The sequence below is a fragment of the Gouania willdenowi genome, chromosome 10 (genome assembly GCF_900634775.1).
Source record: "Gouania willdenowi chromosome 10, fGouWil2.1, whole genome shotgun sequence".
Classification (NCBI taxonomy): Eukaryota; Metazoa; Chordata; class Actinopteri; order Blenniiformes; family Gobiesocidae; genus Gouania; species Gouania willdenowi.
Window position 1 is genome coordinate 24002319 of NC_041053.1, and position 19672 is coordinate 24021990.

The 19672-nt window shown below is 39.5% G+C and overlaps 2 protein-coding genes across 2 annotated transcripts; both read right to left on the reverse strand.

Moving 5' to 3' along the window:
* Window positions 1–7841: 7841 nt before the first annotated feature.
* On the reverse strand, window positions 7842–9990 carry LOC114470777 (protein Wnt-8a-like). The gene is made up of 6 exons (XM_028459109.1): window positions 9879–9990; window positions 9750–9783; window positions 9463–9601; window positions 9157–9282; window positions 8875–9017; window positions 7842–8408 (listed from the first exon to the last, which is right to left on the reverse strand). Exons 1-6 carry the CDS (start codon window positions 9947–9949, stop codon window positions 7842–7844), a joined length of 1080 nt encoding a protein of 359 aa, XP_028314910.1. The 5' UTR covers window positions 9950–9990.
* A 3845-nt stretch (window positions 9991–13835) lies between these two features.
* On the reverse strand, window positions 13836–15648 carry tmsb2 (thymosin beta 2). The gene is made up of 3 exons (XM_028459795.1): window positions 15491–15648; window positions 14468–14572; window positions 13836–14273 (listed from the first exon to the last, which is right to left on the reverse strand). The coding sequence occupies exons 2-3, from the start codon at window positions 14565–14567 to the stop codon at window positions 14236–14238; spliced, it is 138 nt and encodes a 45-aa protein (XP_028315596.1). The 5' UTR covers window positions 14568–14572; window positions 15491–15648; the 3' UTR covers window positions 13836–14235.
* Between the last annotated feature and the right edge of the window lie 4024 nt (window positions 15649–19672).

Below are 19672 nucleotides of genomic sequence, written 5' to 3' on the forward strand. Positions count from 1 at the left end.
TGGGCACATGGTTTGGTTTGCATGTTGTTTAAATCCTGTAGCCTGGTCAGTGCTACCCTCTAGTGGACAGTGTCAGTAACATCAGTTAATAAGGGGTATTGTACAGTGATTGAATGCATAGCTTGGATTTCATACCTTTCTGCTAGTTTAAGAAGTATACTCACTTGCTCAAAGGGCCCACCCTCTTCCTGTGTGTAACTCAGTTGGGGATGTTACAATAGGTAAAATAAACATGAAATCCTATAATCACAGAAGACATTTGGTGTTCCTTGGTGGCATGTTTTGGTTATTTTCTGGAGATTCCATTCCAGTCCTAGTGTCATCCCCAAACTTCCTCTGTGATTATGCAGATTCCTTTCCAATGCCTTGCACATCCAATCAATCTTTAGCGCTTTCCATACAATAGAATGTTGCTCAAAGTGCTTTCACAAAGATAAAAATACATGAAACATCCACCCCGTGCAAACCCCATCCACCGCACACAGACACACATGTTAAAATAAGGACAATGGCACATGGCTGGCTACAGAGTTTCTAGATAAGGAGACATCACAAGGAGCCGTCTGCACCAGGAGCAGGACACAGACCATGGCCACAGGGCGATGAGGCAGAGCCTCCAGCACGGCAAAATAACAAAAGCCATTCACCAGCACTGAGGGCCACGAGACAGACAGCACCACTGCAGCCACCGCCCACCAGAGCCCCCAGTGCAGAGGGCTCCCTCCGAGGAAACACTGGGATAGTATTCCTAAAACTATAAAAACAACATTAAAGAACAATCTGAAAACTCTAAAAACAAAAGACAACATTCCTAAAACTATAAAAACAGCATAAGAGATCATTCTAAAAGCATTAAAATATCATAAAAGTCAATCCCAAAACTATGAAAACAACATAAAAGATAACGATCCTGAAACTATAAATGCATAAAAGATAACAATCCTAAAATTAATTAAAAAAAAATAGGTAAACGCTAAATTAAACAAGTGGGTCTTGAGCCTATTCTTGAAAATATGAACGTTCTAGGGCAGACTGTTACACAGATGGGGGCCATAAAACTGGAACGACTGTGGGGATAGGCCAGCACCGTAGGAGCTCAGGGCTCGGGAAGACTCATATGGTAAAAGCAGTTCAGTAAGATAAGGAGGCCCAAGACCATTAAGACACTTAAAAACCAGTACGAGAACTTTGAAAACCGGGAGCCAATGCAGCGATTTTAAAATGGGTGTAATTTGTACTGTTCCTGCTTCCCGGTCTTCGTCAGAACATGCTGCTGAATTCTGTAATAATTGTAAACTTGTAATTGTCTTTTGGAAGACTTTTTTTTTACCACAAATGTTTAATATATTTAACAATACAAAGAATTGAAGTGAATTTCAATTCAATTGTATTCTTTGTCATACTTTATATTTTTAGTGTCAGATTCAAGGGATTCTGTCTATGCTGTAAGATGGTAATGTGGACTTATGGGACGGACCTGCATGATTTTGTTAATAAACGTGAAGCAGCTTTATTGATAACTTTTCTTTTTTTTTTTGTTCATAAGCAGCTCATTCATGTCAGATTGCTGGATGGTAGTATATATGTTTTAAGGGAAAAATAACAATAATAATCCAAAACTTATTCTAAAGTGCCACTTTCCAGCGCTCTGTTGAAGTGAATTCTCAATGAGTAGAAGATACAAGAATGTATTGTTTTTAAATACAGTTTGTTGCATTAGACAAACACATTACACTTAGTGTGAGATTAAACATTCAAGATTATCTTTTTCCACAGTGATCTCATTTTTAAAAACAATGTCAAATTAGGTATAAAATAAGTCATAATGAATATTTCTTTCATTGTTGACAATAACAAAAAAGCAATAGTAGCAATACTTTGGGGAACTGTAATGTACTTCAAAGGCAGTTATATTTCTACTGTGCAGTCCTTCAGGGCTGAAACCCCATGTTATCCTTACTTTGTTTCTCATGGAAACTTTTTAGCTGTTCTGCTGTAAACCCTCAGATTATGATCAGTATTTTCCTTTGTCGCCCTCTACAGGCTGGGGTTGGCCCAATAACACAGATCATTTTTCTTTCAATCAAACAAATCTAAAAAACCCTTTCTGACTCACTTTCTTTGTTTATGATTTGTTGGAAAGGTTTCATTTTTATTTATTTTTTTAAGGAAAATGAGTACATAGTAATATTTTGTAGAAAGTGTCAATTTGTACAGTTGCCGTATGGACAACCCCAGGTGCTATTGGTACGGTTCCCAAAGTACACGTACGTAGCGTCTTAGGGTTGGGGTAAGGCTTAGTCTTAGTCACGTGACCTAAACTGCCCAATGACTGATTGATCACGTGACCTAAACTGGCCAAATAGGATGGAATGTTGGTATAATGATACGGCAACCGTACGGATAGCCACTGCCTATTTTGTATTGTGTTTACAGAATGAATTATAGGCTCGCTAACAGAGAGAATTGAGGTTCTACTGAACAGGTCTGTTATGTAATATTCCACAAGTTGGCAGTGGTTTTATTGTGAAAGGGTCAATAGTAAAATATGGGAAGAAAAAAAAAGCGTATTTGATTGTTTGGAATTCTAAAACATTGGTAGGGAGTTAGTATCTGTTTCTTTGCAGTTGTAAGGGAAGTCCCTCTCCTTGCAGATAACAGTAAATAAAGAGTGTGAGTCCTTGAGGAGTTCCTGCTGAATAATGTATCTTTGTCTTTCAAAGTGAGGGACAATTATTGTGCAATCAGTGCTTTGCAACATGTCTGTGTCTGAATAGAGAATATCCTAGAATTGGAGGGACAGGGTTTTTTTCATTTAAAAAATTAAAATATATTTTTCTGTGGTATGTTTTATGGGTTGCCAGGCAGCAGAGTAAGGGAGTGAGGAAGAGGAGTGCAAAAGCAAGCCATTTTATTTACAATATCAATATAACAAGAGTGGAACAAAGCACATGTTGGTGTATATGAGCAAAGTCTGAGTTGGTCTGGTCATAAACGATTGAAAAAGAAAAAGAAGGAAAAATGGTTCAGCCATTCATGGGTCTGATGGATTTTTATATGAAACTTGACATGGTTCTCTTGGTCCTTAAAGTGAATGACCTGTGTCCCTGGCCTGAGGGGAGCAGACAGTGGCCACGTTTACATGGGAGCTTTAATTCCTCTTTAAAGTGGAATAAAAGTTCATTCCTCTTTAACTTGACCTTGTAAACACATAATTCCTAATGCTTATTTAATTCCGAATTAAAGTTAATTCCGAATTAGGTGGCTGGTTTATTCCGATTTTAATTCCAAATTAGATAATTCCTCTTTCTTGTAAACGCTTAACTTGGTTAAAGTCACTTTAAGTTAATTTGGATTGTTTTGCGCTTGCGCGACTTGCGGCGGTGACGCGCTGGTGACGACATAATCCAAGATGGCGGCGACCCGATCTTCAGCCTAGACTATTTATTAAAAGCCTTAAAAGACATGAATATAATGAAAAGAGTAGATGGACGGGGGCATAAACATGCAGACTTTCACACAGACTTATTAAACACACACGGACCTCGGTAAACGCGGTAAACGGAACAGACTTCACCGGACGGCTGGCACTAGGACCCGGAGTAAATGCGTCCCCGTACTGCATTCACAGACTGTTGTATCACCAGTTTATCATTTTACCTGTTGTTAGAGATAATATCTTTACCAGGGAGCAACTATTTATTCCTTGTGATTGTTTTCCAGACATTTACTGGGCTTTTTACCGGTGATTAATTCCTATCTCCCTTCCGCTCCGCAGTCCAAACTGAAACCGTGAATTATTGACAATAAAAAGGTCTGTTGTGTGTTCCTCCCGGTAGATGTAATACGTCATGTCCAATCAGAGCCTTCCCAACCCCCAGACCTAAAGTGGAATTATTTAAAGCCGAATAAACCTGTTTTCAATGTAAACCTCAGTTCGGGAGTTACTATTTCCATGTAAACACGAAGCAGAACCCTTTAATTCCGAATGATTTAATTCGGAATAACTAATTCCGAATTAAAAACATCATGTAACCATGGCCAGTGTTGGGTTGCAGTCTTTGAATGGTGTCTGAGGCTATTCTCCTTCTTAAATGAAACCACAGATTTGGCCAAGGAGTCAAGTGTGGGACGGTGACAGGATAAAATCCCAAATGAGAAAATCCAAATATGATAAACTCTTTGACAGAAAGGGTAGCAGATAACAAGTAGTTTATAGCAATTATGCCAGTCTTATGTATAAATAGTCAATATAGAATTCTGGAACATATTTCAGAACAAACATATATTATAACTAGACCCCTCAGAGCACAAGCCTCCGCGAAGCACCAAATCGCCTCTTTGATAAATATCAGCAGTTATCTGGATCAGTGATCCTGATCATGGTACCATGATCGTTCACACTTTAAAGGCTTGGAAGGGATTTCTATCCTCATTAATAACAATACAGTTTTGTCATGGATTCATGTACACATCTGTTTGTTTCTTTTTTACTGTGTTTCTATCTTTCTTCCCATGGATTCCAAGCTATCACATGACATTGGGTCAACTGTTGTTGTGTCTAATCACTGACCCATCTTGTATCAGACCACTTGGTATCTCACACCCAAGTGAAAGAGGAGGGCGTTTGAGAGAAAAGGGTGATCAGTCATTCTCAGCACCCCCAAGCCTGTCTGGGGGTTGAATACATGAGTTCCTGAGGGGGGTCCTTGTGGGAGGTAACCTCCTCAAACTCCCATGTTTTCCTCTTTTGTCACAATTAGGAAACATACCCCCTGTGATAAATGCTGCCACCATGTCAATTACATCGTATATTCAAGATATAGAAGCTCAAATATGTATTATTTGTTTTACGATAGGAAAACTTTCTTTCAAAACCACGCACATTAAAAGTTCCTTTTTGAAAAAAATGTAATCAATGGGGAGCATTAATGTTGGGTCTGATGTGACACCAAGTCGTTGTTTCTGGTGCAGTGTTTACATTATTCTTGTACCTGATTTCTTTGATTTTCCTTTTTATTCAGGCTTTTTTTTTTAGAGCTTTTCTTCACATTTTCTTGAATATGGATTTATTAATGACTGCAGACAACACAAGGATGTGTGTTTGAGCTAATTCTGATGTGTCTGAAGCAGTTATTTTGAGTTCTTGCTGTTTACATATCAGAGATTGTGCTGCATGACACGAGTGATTAGGACATGATTCTGGAAGAACACTGGCTCTGTGATTTTGCAACAGCTCCATGTCTGTTTTTCCCTCCTGGCTGCTACAAAGACTTTAAGTATACCGACTAATATTCTGTTAGAGTTCAAATTCACTAGAGGTACCCTTTGATTATTTCATCATACAGTATTGATTTTATCCAGTGATGTGCTTGGGTCAGAAGTGGATCATTGAGGTCGAGAAAACCTTTTCAACACACATTAGGTAATGGTATTATGGGAATACACTTCGTTGCCAGAAGTGTAATGTATACTTTGAGAAGCAAATTACTGTAGTTCACACCCATAGACTATTTCAGTTTAATTAGCTTTTTATTCGGCCAAACCCAGTTCAGTCAGAGTGTAACATGAAAAGGATTAGTAAAACAATATACTCTTGATATCATTTGTCATGTTTTGCAAACGTTTTACAGTCCTGTTGGTCACTTTAAAACACTTTACAAACATGTCTTCTTATGTCTGCAGCTTTTTATACTGTGTAAAATGTTGAGCCTCTAATACATCAACAAGATGTTATAATATGTTATCATCTCCTTCGATCAGCTTCTCTTCTCTTTATGACCCTTATTAAAGTGATTCAACAGCACATTTAAATTCATACTCATACATATATATATATATAGCGCTGACCTGCATGATATGGCTTTCCACATCTCTGGCGTCTCTCCATATATCTTTGTTTTGTTGCTTGCACTGATCAGGATCTGTGTAAACTGTAAAAGGTTTTCAAAGCCAATGCAAATTCTTTTCCCCTTCTGCTGCTATACCCTGCAGGCTCACACCCTTTGATCGAGGTAAAAATCCATTTTATCAGTTAGTCAAGCTGCCAGAGACAGTGGCAGATTTATGACACGTCCAACAGAGTGAATAATTCTGAAGATACAGGGGGTATAGAGAAGAAGGAAGTGATTGAAAGCATCCTTCAGATTCAAAGAATCCAGTAGGATGGGTTTAAAAATAATCCCATTCCTAAAAATAGGAAATTATAGGATCAGAAATAATCATGTTTCAAGGTATAAAGTCACACTTGTTGCAGTTGTTGATGTGTTTAGGATTTATCAAGGATTTGTCTGCTCACACTTTGAACCATTTACATTGCCTAAGGGAGGAAGGGGGCAGTGGTTTAGAAGGCTCACTGGTGGCCTGCATGGGCTTTCAAGACAAATAAATTTGGAAAGGGAATACTTCCCAAATTTGTCTTTCAAATGCCTTTCTGCTCTTTGAAATGAATCAATACACATCTACATCAAAGTGAAAGTAGATCAGTGGCAGATCAACGCTTCAGTGAAGTGTGAGCCTCACTGAGCTGTCCATGTAATCCTCCATTTAGTGTATTCACCTTATTCTTATTTTAATGGCTTTGCGTGTGGCTCAAGGAGCAGGGAAATAAAGAAGTCGCAATTTTTTGTTCTAATATTTTATCAAGGAACAATAGGTGAGGTGTGTTTATAGCCATGTATTTATACAAAAAATAAATAAATAATTAAAAGTGCAGCTATACAATATTGACGGAAGACAGTTTCTGTCTCTGTGTGTGCGTGCTCGTGGGTGGGTGGGTGGAGCTATTCTTTCGTGTTTGTGCGCATACTCCCTCCTGCCATGCACACACGCGCGCATGTCTAATGACCTACCCAACCAACAGCACCCCAAGCTCCAGCTCCAGCTGTTCACCTCCGTGCGCCTCTCCTAATCATCTCTTCTCCGTGCAGCACACATACATTCCCCGGTCCATCCGTGTCCAGCACCCCCAGTCTGAAGAGTCCATATAACCAGCATTGCCTGTGGGGGATGCTGCTCAACGCGTCTGCTGCCCGCGCTTTTACGCACTCGGCTTCCTGGCTTGGCTGTGCTTGGTTTTTAAGTAGTTACTAACTTCTCTAAAATCTGTCACATGGGTCCAGCAGGTCTGCACCGATCAGCTCTCCGACATGCCCTGAAATCTGAAAACGAGCCCCGTAGTCTCAGCCTGTTGGAAACCAGTGGTTTATTATTAGTTATTTGTCACCCGTCGCCCTGCTGCGTGTCGACAGCTACTCGTGCGTAATTTTATGCGTAAAACATGCGCCAAGGATAAAATAAAGTGACCAAACGTCTCCAGGGTTCGCTGTATATAAAATTAAATAGCCAAAGTTCTGCTGGGCTCATTTTCATATGGAGATCGATGTTTTGACCTGAATTGTAACTTTCTTCTTAATTTGAGCTGGCGAATCGCCTTTGTTTCCAGGGCCTCTGAGCGCTCCAGGAAACGCCTCGTGTATGCGCACTTCAAAGTTTGGCATCAGGACAGGAGACAGCTCATTTTATCTTTCAAAGCCCGTGTGACACGATAGTACCAATACACAAATAATGGGATCGATTTTTCAAATCACAAACCGGATCAGGCCTTGTGTATTATAGAAAAATATTTATTTTGTCATATTTTATAGCTTAAATGAGGAACATTATAAAATTATTACATTTTAAGACATCACAGAAGATAAATTCTACATTGTAGACTACATTGAATGTTGAAGATAAAGTGCGTTAATCTGCTGCACTGGTGATAAACATTCTTACTCAGCAGGAGGAATAGAGTTCATAGAGTTTGGAGGCTGAGTCCTGCTCCGTGAAAACCCGGGACGTCAGTGTCCAGTCACTCGATCCCTCATGCGCTTCCCTTTCACAGGTTTACTCCAACCTTCTTTGCGGACGCAGTAATACTTTGTCACCACTTGTGTGCATTTCTCACATTTGACCGTGCAGCACCAGTGAAACTTGCAGTTACATGTGCTGACAACGTTGATGCGCTTCTCGGCCACCCTAAAGCCGCATTCGAAGCACAACCTGCGGCAGCTCTTTCTGTCCCTCTTGGGCATGTTTTTGTTCCCCTTCAGACATTCCCGGCCCTCAGTGCCCTGCACCCCCAGACTTTGGTTCTTTACGCAGTAGTTTGGAGAATCCTCCAGGTAGATGAGCTCCGTTCTGGCAATGTTCCGGAGAGTGTGCGTAATATCTCCCCGGTTCACTGCACTGTTCCCTGCTCTCGCTGTCCTTTTGTCCATATCCAGTTTCTTCGCCTGAACGTACTTCATTTTCAAGTAGTTTCCCACTTCTCTGAATTCAGCTAGTTGCATCCAACAGCTCTGGATACTGCAGCTCCCAGAAACTCCGTGACATTTGCATGCCCTCCTCATAGTAGCTTTGATTGCCTGCCAAGAACAAAAATAACGCATAGAATAAGAATCCTGCAAAACCTGCTTTGTTTTGCATTTTGACAAAATATGAACGAGTACAAAAACAGCATCATATTATTTTTGACTGGTTCTGATGGGTTCCCACCCTTTTTTTCCCCCCAATAATAATAATAATAATAATAATAATAATAATAATAATAATAATAATAATAATATAGCATTATTATTATTTGTATTAATATTTTTAGATTTGCCTAAAAGTCACATTTAACCATTGTGTCAAAACCCCACGTTTATCAGCAAAGACAGATCTTACCTGATTATCAGATTACTACCTGCAGCACTTTTATATATTTATACTTAAAATGTATTATTATTTCTGGTTTGTTTTTGTTCTTCGCACCAACCACTAAATTAAATTCCTTGTACTATTTTTCAACTGTATACTTGGTGAATAAAACTTTTCTGATTCTGATCTCACCAGTCTGCCTGCCTCGTTGTTGTGCAGGTTTACTGCTGCTCGTGAATCTTGTCCACCTTCCAGAGCATCCACAAACTGTTTGGAGATCTTGTCGCCAAACGCCACGTTGTCACTGCAGCCCCCCCAAATCCATCCCCTGCCACCTGAAATAATAATAATAATTGGGGGAAATATATATATGTATATATATATATAGAGAGAGAGAGAGAGAGACATCAAATTCAATGTTTCAGAAGTTTCTATTTTGATGTGGAATAATCAAAACAATATAAAAATACGCACCAGTTTGGCCAATTCTGGAGTCATCACAGCCACAGTTTTCAAAATCTCCCATTGAGCAGTTCTTAGTCAGGGTGTACATCACTCCGGCAGCACTGATGGCGTGAACAAAAGACGTTTCCTTTGTGGCTGCAGAACAACAAAATAATAACAAGCAATTATTTAATTCGTTTTGTGGCCATCTGTGCGTAAATAACGCATGGAAATTTCGTGTGTAAAGCTAAAAATAAATAAATAAATGAGTGCCGTCATCAGAATGTCAGATACATTAATAATGTGTGATAATTTAAATGGTCTTACAGTTCTTACCGCGTCGAAGGCCGCTATGCGTGGAAAGCTGGAGCGTGCCCTCTGGACAGTTCCACTTCTCCAAACCAAACTGGTGTTTGCACTCTTGTATTCCTCTCCGTGCGCCTATTCGGACACTACTGGCATAGGTTAGAAAAGCCTAGGAAGAAAAAGATAAACAGTGGGGAATCAACATATTGTGTAACTAATATCAGATTTTTTTTTAAAAAATTAAAAAAAAAAAACACACAAAAGCGAAAGTTAAATATTCGAATTTGGTAAGATTTTACGCGCATCCTCTTGTTTACCTTGGGTCCAGTCATGAGAAAGTTGTCCACTGTCCTGTCAAAGGAAACAAATAATCGTGTAAATTCTTAGTAGAGCTGTACAAAGTGAACTTTACTGAAAAAAAAAAAAAAAAAATTATGATGTTTTACCATGATGATGCCAGATTAAGATGACAATACATGAACAGAACCATGCTGGTGAGAATGATCTGTTTCTCCATAGTCGCTTGAAGCAAAGCCTGTTGTGTCCTATTTCCAGTGACGGTATCCACGCAGAATGAAAGACAGCTGGCCCTGCTCTCCTTTCTGGTGATATTTATAAGGCCTTGCCCACTTGATTGACAGATTTGTCCTGCAGGTAACGGTTCACTGTGAAAATGCGCCAAGAAGACATTGATTGCAGCGTCCCAGAGACAAATAGGTGCCGTCGGTGCATAAGTGCACTTCAAAGAAGTGAGGGAGACAGTTTAACAGGCCTTTTATTCATTCACCTGTCGTTCCCAGGCTTGAATCTGCACTATAAGCTTTTCCCACGCCTTGAACCATAAGCAGGAAATCGTTGTATGTCTTATTAATTAAATACTTTTTTTTTTTAAAGGGGAAAACCTAACGTGCATCTAATTTGCTGAGTCTAAAGAACAGATTGGCATACCAAATGCCAATTAATCAATGGATACACATATTGAGGAATTTATGTATTAATTTATTTTGGGGACTTATTTGGACTTAACATGGACACTATATCCACACCATTAAAGTCATATAACATGACAGAAACATTATATATACTATTTTGGTCATGAGTGAAGCTTAAACTCCATCCTGGGTCGTGATGCGCTCGTTTGGGGGAAAAGGCCTCAGTCAGTTGTCCCTCATCGTCTTTCACAGCAACTTAAAAGCATTTCAGGGGTGACAGTATATAGTCATGTAAATACTGCTTCACACATTGGCGAAATTGGCATGGCCGTGATAATAGGATAATAGATGTTTCCCTGGGAAACAACTCGGTGTGAAAACAGACTGGAATTTACAAGCACATAAACACATCGGAGCTTTAACGAATGGTGTAGTGGCTGGTATATAGGCCTAATATAATGGTATAAAACCTGCATTATGTGCTTTGGACCATAGAACCAACTCCAAACACAGAATTGATCACATTAGTAATTGACGGATGATTTCATTTTGCTGATTGATCGGATCATTACGCAATCAGCTGTAAGAAAGCAGTTTCTAGGATTTCCACTCGTGACTGATTTAATACGGAGGATTTACCTATAATGCTAAAAAATTGGAGTTTTAATTAGAACGCTAGATTCAACCTTAATCCACTCAAAATCCCCCGAAACAACAGCTCAGTCAGAGGACTGGACAATGGACGAGGATCTGCGCACAATAGCGCAGAGTAGGTGCAGATAATCCTGACTAATTAGATATCAGTACATTCATCCTCCACTGTGACCGAAACCCAGAGAAACCCTCACCAGGTCGTGAATGTGGCTACACAGCCATCAATGTGGGCTGATAGGTCATTATTTGGGATTATGAGCATCAGTTTGCTACTGATTATCAATGTATCCATGTCGTAACTAATCACGCATTATAAACACTGCTTCACTATGAGCAAGTAAAACGATGTGCTCTTATTAAATTATCATTACCCATACTATATCGTTCCAATATCGGAATAAAAATGATTGATTATGCGCAGTTCGATAGTGTCAGTATGCGGGGTAATGAAATCGCTCTAAATGACTTTTCAGACACATTAGTAAGTCTGCGTATCAGTGATGGATGATTTAAAGCGCAAGGTGTGAGAAATGGAGCATCCGAGGCTGAGGAGGTGACAGATGGAACAGCCAGGAGAGGTGGTAGGATTGGAGACGCCAATGCGCACCAGCAGCCAAGCGCAGAGAGCACTAAGGTGGTGGGGCATCCTTACCCGTACCGATAGGGAAAAACAGCAAGATCTGTTTATTTATTTATTTATTTTAAATGCAAACCAACTTGTTGTATTTATAGTAACTAATACTTTTTTTTTTGCTTCAAAACATGAACAAATCAATATATTATTATTATTATTATTATTATTATATATATATATATATATATATATATATATATATATATATATATATATATATATATATATATATATAATTTTGTTCAGAGAGGTTTGCTGCATGCTGGTGCCTTCCCCAGCTCCAACACATAATAATAATAGTAATGATAATAATATTTTTTTCTATTATTAATCAAACTTTAAAATGTTATGTAATTTTTTTTTTTTAAAACTGATGGTTAATCCTGAACACCTTTTCACAACAAGAGCCCAGTTGTAGCTATATATGATCTTACCTTCTGTTTATACTTGGTTAAAAATAAGCATTAATATATATATATATATATATATATATATATATATATATATATATATATATATATATATATATATATATATATTAAGCAACATCTTTACTGAGTGATATATATTAATTTCCGATTCACATTGAACATAATCCTTAGTTGTGCCACTTTCTTCGGTTCAGGTTGGGGTTTCTACCTAATATGTCGTCATCCACTTGGCACTTTTGGCTTGGCACTGATTAAGAGTTCATAAATTTAGCTATACTTTATTTATTGGTGTTATTCTATTTAATCAAATAATTGTACATTTTGACAAACCTTATACAGATGCCTTTGTGGAAAATAAGTTGTGCAAGATTTGGTTTCTTCCTTTTTAAGTTTATACATGAAATGTTTACTGCAAGGGAACCGAGAAAAAATGTATTACCAAAAATGATAATGGGGGGTGAAAGTAACTAACTTTTACTTAATACTTTGAGTGCTATTTAATTGAGCTACTTTTTCTTGTACTTGAGTATTTTGTGTACGACCTGCTTGTACCTATACTTGAATACAATTTCAATCAAGGAACAGGAGACTACTTCTACTTGAGTAGGATCAGTTTACTCCTTTCACCTCTGATTATTGATTTGTCACTTTCTAACTGCTGCCCTATCCCTTTACTCAATAAGTGTTGACCAATATCATATGTACAGTAGTCACTGCATGAACAAGGTGGATTGACAAAAAATAAAATAATTATAAAAAACGTGTAGCATTATTGGTACTAAGGTACAGTTTCCAAGAAAGTCTGTCGGCTGATGTCATTCATTTCTATGTGGAGGTTATCAACTGGATGAGACCCATAAGTTGGATCCAGAACAGTTTTGAGTATAGTTAACAGATATTTGTGATATGCAGTAGAAATAAGGCTTTTGCTTAAAAAAAGTGTATTCAAAACATTGGACAAAAAGAAATCTCAAACTATGTAGATGTTTATCCAAACACCATCAGCAGTCGTAATATTAAAGCAAGAAATGGCTTGACCAAAAAACAAAGAAAAAAAAGTGTGACATGAGTTGTGGGAGGTGAAACCAATGAAGTTGGGGTGTTTTAGTTGCAATGTAAACTACATTAATGTGTTTTTAGGTACTGGTAGGGCTCTCCCCAAGGCTGAGAGCTAAAACAGGCTGGATGCACCCCAAAATGTCACAATATTTTGAGCTCCCCACCGCTAAGGTTTTTGTACTTTGTCTTATGGCCTCTTCCTACCTCTTTGAAACAATTTGAAACAATTTTTATCAACCTAAATGATATAAAGATAAATCTTTACAAACGTATCCTGTTGTTTTATTGTGAAGGGGAGTTTTTTTCATGCAGCATAGCACATTCTATTTTTATTTGTGAGTAGGTGGCAGTTAATGTATATGTGAACTGGTTTTCTTCCAAGCATTCTGTTCTTTTCAGATGAAGTTATTTATTTGTGTATTGCACTTTTTGATTATATGGTTTTTAGTTTATTGACAAAATTGATTGCTCTCAGTAAAACCTACAAAAATTGAGTCTTGAACTATTTCTGTGACATCATAAAAAAAAACAATCTATTAAACTGCATCACATTTCAATTGAATAGACATTAGAAATTGTATAATTTTGACTTTGACTGATGGCTTTTATTGAATAGTAACGGTGGGTCCTGATGCCAGTTCAAATTGCTGATGTGTGTTTGCCACGAAACAGCAAAAATCACATGGACACACGTTTCATGTCTTCATATTTATTTCATAAATAAAAGTAAAAAGTTGAATATGAAACAAATCTCACAAGATTAGATTTTCATTACTCCTGTGTCCGTGGACGAATCTTACCAGTCCTAGCCTGGGTGCCGGCCAAACACTTTGTGCTACACGACTACACCACTCCTCACTTTGGCAATATTGGTGACATGTTCACCAATGTTGCCAACGGTTTCAGCTAACAGTGCTGAGCAGGCACCCTGGCTGATTCAGAGGGGTAAGAGCGTTCCCATGTTAGGAAGTCACATGAGAACTCAAGAGCACCCATTTCTTAAAACAATGTAAAAGATTCAAATGCTGTGATAACCAAAAGAAAGTGCTTTTTTGCTGCTTGGCATCTCAGCTTCTTCCTTTATGTGCTTTAGTCAAGGCGTGGCATCGCCTTTCCTTTCTTGCTCTATAGCTGTTAAAGAAGGAGAGGAGAAAAGAGGGTGAGTTGACGGTTGCATCAGGAGATGTTGCTTTTTGATGGGCTGTGAATCAATGCTTGATGCTATCTATAAATGTATTTCTGACTGTGCTGAGTGGATGAAGTGATGAGGGTTATGATGTAGCCTGCTTGGCAACACACCACACGTGCACATGAATGTCTCTCACTCTCTTTGGTGGGCAGAGGGTTTTTCTCCTTTGTCTCTGTTTTCTTTAGCTTCGTCTTGTCAAAACGGGAGATCTCGGTCATATCAGGCTTGTCAGACATTTTGGCTGTAAAACATTAGAGAAACACCCGATCAAAATGTGTCAAACATCACATCACCAGGCTGTAAAACGATAAAAAAGCATGAATCATATTATTATTATTTAATAAATGTAAGGGACTCTGAGAGGCTCAGAGCACATATTAGCATATACAGTACTTCACTGCACAAAAAGGGAGTGGCCACACCATGTGCAGCCCAGAGCCCAGACAGCACACAACCCACACACACTTTCCATCCATATTGTCTTCTTTCAAAATGTTCCTATAACATAGCTAACACATGCCTATTTATCACCCAGGTGTCTACTCTCTCCTTTGTTTATAATTTATCATTAAACCAGGCTCTGGTCTTTGTTCTCTCCATCTGCAATCTCTCTCCCTCCCTGCATCCATCCCTGCAGCCGTGTGGATGCAGAGCAGGCTATATGCTCCACAGGCTCCACTGCAGTAATTTTCCAAACCTAGCCCCGGGACGGACTAATGTGTCTCAGTCTGGCCCAGTCACGCTAGTCAGGCTAGTTTGACGTGCTGCTTTGATAGAGGATCCTGTGGAGATGTGTCAAAATCACTTACCATCTGCAAACCAAGCTATTGCTAATCACTCCAAGTGGTGCTGGAATGGTTTGAATCAGTTAAAGCATCAGTGAAGGTGTGCTCAGAAGTGTAAAAGGATTGCATTTATGATCATATCTAAAAAAAAATTTGCTTCAATTCCAAGCCACCACGATCATCAGTCATCGTTTTAATTTTATCCACGATTCCTCCTTATTTTGCACAATCATCCTCTCTTTTCCTTCACCATCCAGCTTCTCCCCATGCAGCCACACCCCAAATCCTTTGTTTGAGTCCTAGTAAAATCCATCCAGAAGGAAACACACAAAGAAACAAAGGAAGCTACTGAAGGATATAGAAGTCTTTCTTACCAATGTTTCACACAGCGGTGGGCTGAAATCCACCAGCAGGAGATAGCAACAAGAGATGAAGACACAGAGATGGAGACAGGCGAGTGAAGCGGAAGCTGGGTGACCCTGCTGGTGTGTGCACGCCTGCCTACATCTAGGGTGTGGGTATAAGAGGGAGGGGGAGAGAGAGAGACAGAGAGAGAGAGTGAGTGACTGGGAGCGTGGTCAGACAACTGCTATGTCATCAGCATCAATGATCCCAAGGGAGAAGATGAGGGTGGTGGGGATTGGTTCAGGCTGCTGATGGGAAACAGCTGCTCTGTGCACATGATGAGATGCTGTTATGGGAAATACTTTGGTAAGACATGATGTATATTGTCATGGTGCGTTTCAGGAGGTTGAAAACTGCTGCATCAGATAGCGGAAACAGCAGGTATCTGACGCAGCATGCTATAAGTTATTCCTTTGTATAATGACCATTAGGGCTTGGAAAAGGGTCAATAATCACCAGTCACATTAGGGTTACATCAAAATCTTTGTAATCATTACTATCATTATTACTTTCATTGCTTTCTTTTATACCATGTTATATAATATTATTTGGCATTTTATAATGGAGGAGGAAGAGGGATGATGTATATATAGTGTATATATATATATATATATATTGTGTCTGGCACCGTAGCGGTTAAGATAAGCGGGCACATGGATCAATACATGAGCACAGCTCAGAAGGGAATGGGTGAAAATACCAGAGGTGCCAAACACCAGCTCCTGGTTGACAGAACAGTCGCTAGAGACTGCAGAACCTGAAACATTAACCTGAGCACTGCCTGGATTGATTACAAGAAAGCCTATGACTCAATGCCACATACTTGGATCATTGAATGCTTGGAGCTATACAACATAAACAGGACTCTAAGAGCCTTCATTGCAAACTCGATGAGGTTGTGGAAAACCACCCTTGAGGCCAATGGCAAGCCACTTGCACAAGTTTCCATCAAATGTGGCATATACAGTACCAAGGAGATGCCCTGTCCCCACTGCTGTTCTGCATAGGCCTGAACCCCCTCAGCCAAATAATCAACAAGACTGGCTATGGATACCGACTAAGGAACGGGGCCACCATCAGTCACCTCCTCTACATGGATGAGCTGCACGCTAAGAATGAGTGAGACATAGACTCACTGATCCATACCACCCGGATCTACGCCGCAGACTTTGGGATGTCATTTGGACAAGAGAAGTGTGGTCGGATGGTGACTAAGAGAGGGAGGGTAGTCCACACAGAAGGGGTCTCACCCCCAGAAGGAACATTAGCAGACATTGAGGACAGTTACAAGTACCTCGGAATCCTGCGAGCAAATGGCAACCTCAAGGAGGTGACAAGGAAAGCGGCTACGGCCAAATACCTCCAACGAGTGAGGCATGTCTAAGAAGCCAGCTCAATGGCAAGAACAAGTCCCGGGCAATAAACAGCTATGCCCTGCCAGTAATCAGATACCCTGCAGGAATAATAAGCTGGCCAAAGAATGAGATACAGACCACAGATGTTAAGACATGAAATCTCCTAACTATGCATGGAGGGTTCCACCCCAAATCCAGCACCCTGAGACTGTACACTAGCCATAAGGAAGGAGGCCGAGGACTAATGAGCGTGAGAGCCACTATCCAGGATGAAACATCCAAGATCCATAATTACATCAAGGACAAGGCTCCAACAGATGACGTGCTCAGTGAATGTCTCAGACAATGGGGAATAGAAGATGAGGTGCTGGAGGTTCCGTCATGGGAGGACAAGCCCCTCCATGGGATGTACCACCGATACATAACTGAAGTGGCGAATATCAGGAAATCGTACCAATGGCTAGACAGAGCTGGACTGAAGGACAGCACAGAGGCACTCATCATGGCTGCACAGGAGCAGGCCTTGAGCACCAGAGCAATAGAGGCCCAGATCTACCACACCAGACAAGACCCCAGGTGTAGACTGTGCAAAGAGGCCCCTGAGACAATCCAGCACATAACTGCAGGGTGTAAGATGCTGGCAGGGGAAGCTTACATGGAGCACCATAACCAAGTGGCTGGCATAGTATGGGCTGGAAACCCCAAGGTCAAAGTGGGAAACACCTCCAAAGGTGGTAGACAATGACCGAGCTAAGATCCTGTGGGACTTCCAGATACAGACGGACAGAATGGTAATGGCGAACAAAACGTACATTGTGGTGGTGGACAAAGAGCAGAGGAAAGCTGTTGTGGTTGACATAGCAATACCAAGCGACTTCAACATCAGGAAAAAGGAACATGAGAAACTAGAAAAATACCAGGGGCTCAGAGAAGAGCTGGAGAAGGCCTGGAGGGTGAAGGCATCAGTGGTGCCTGTGGTCGTTGGGGCACTCGGGGCAGTGACCTGGAAGAGTGGCTACAGCAGATCCCAGGAAATACATCAGCCATCTCGGTCCAGAAAAGTGCAGTGCTAGGAACAGCAAAGATACTGCGCAGGCCTCTGGTAGAGTACCCAAGCTTGAAGGAAAAAGAGACCGCCCGGGGTGGGTGAGGAAGAGTTTATATATATATATATATATATATATATATATATATATACACCCAGTACTCATTGTAAAACCCCACTTACCACTTATTTTTATATTTTCTGTACTGTTACCGTTACCTTGGCCAATATCTAATTTTTTTTTTTTCTTTTTTACACCTAATTTTTCATTCTGTCTTTGTATTTAGTGTTTATGCTTGCTTGCTCTTTATGTCTTTAGCTGCTATACCATGTTGATTTCTCCACTGTGGGATACAATCAAGTGCATCTATATGTATCTATGTACTGTATATAGTTGCCCACTTTTTTTCATTCTTTTATTAAATTATTGTTTTCAATTTGCTTTATTTCTACATTAATTCATTAAATGTGAATCTATTCATTTATTTATTTATTTGATAGGGACTGTGCATATTTATGAACATCTGTAATACAGTGTAAATATGCCAGATTATAGCAAAAAACTCATTTTCATCTGTTGTCATCTAATCAGAACTGTTGTTTTTCCAAAAATGGTATAAAGTGAGTTAATGCATGATCAGTTTTTCATATGAAACTTCTAATTAAAGTGAAAAACAGAATTCCTAAAAACACAAATAAAATATGAATACAGCAAAAAACCAATAAGTTAAAGATTCTCAAATGAAACAGCAAGTTTATTTATTGCTTTTTTCACAAAATTTAACCGAGATTGAGACGTAACACAGAGCAAAAAGTGCATAAAGTCGAAGTTTAGTGCTTTTTAATGCTTTAAAACACAATTGACTGTAGCTGATCCATGGTAACAAGACCATATACTAAAACAAGCAAATGTTCAAAGTTATTTTTAGTATAAAAGTATAGTATAAAATCAGAAATATTTCTTCCTAAAGGTCAGACAACATGTAAATGTTTATGCTTAAAGGGTAACTGTATTTGTGATGAATATCATATAAAATGTGTTTTAATGTTTTACCAATACAAAAATATAAGCACATAATTTAGAAAAAAAGCAACAACAACAAAAAAAAAAAAACACCCCAGACAGATGGTGCCACTCCGCCTGCTCCCCACCCCTGATTACAGAAATGACCATGAGGAGAAAAAAAAAATTGCTTTTGGTTGTTTCTCTCTTTTTTCGCTCTCTCACTATTACACATTTAAAGATGTTTTGTTATGCTATAATTATGGACTAGATTTGAAATGTTATAGTTTTGAATTTACACATTTTCTTCATTCTTTGACTCAACATAAGCCTCATGAGCAGCAGACCGATCATTGCTCTTATTAGTTATCATTGAAGGTGCATGGTGGAATAGTGGTTAGCATATCCACCTCACAGCAAGAAGGTCTGGTATGGACACTTGGGTCCTTTCTGTGTGGAGTTTGCACATTCTCCCCGTGCTTGACTGGGTTTTCTCCAGTTACTCCTGCTTCCCTCCACAATCCAAAAACATGACTGCTGATTGGAGTCTCTAGATTGCCCGTAGGAGGGAATGTGAGTTGTTGTCTGTGTGTGTTGCCCTGCAAATGACTGGCGCCCTATCCAGGCCCCCTCCTAATGCCCAATGAGAGCTGGAGATAGGCATCAGCAGACCCCCCCCAACCTTGAGAAAAGGAACAAGTGGTCCGAAAATGGATAAAGGGTCATCATTGGTCATGTATTACAGTGG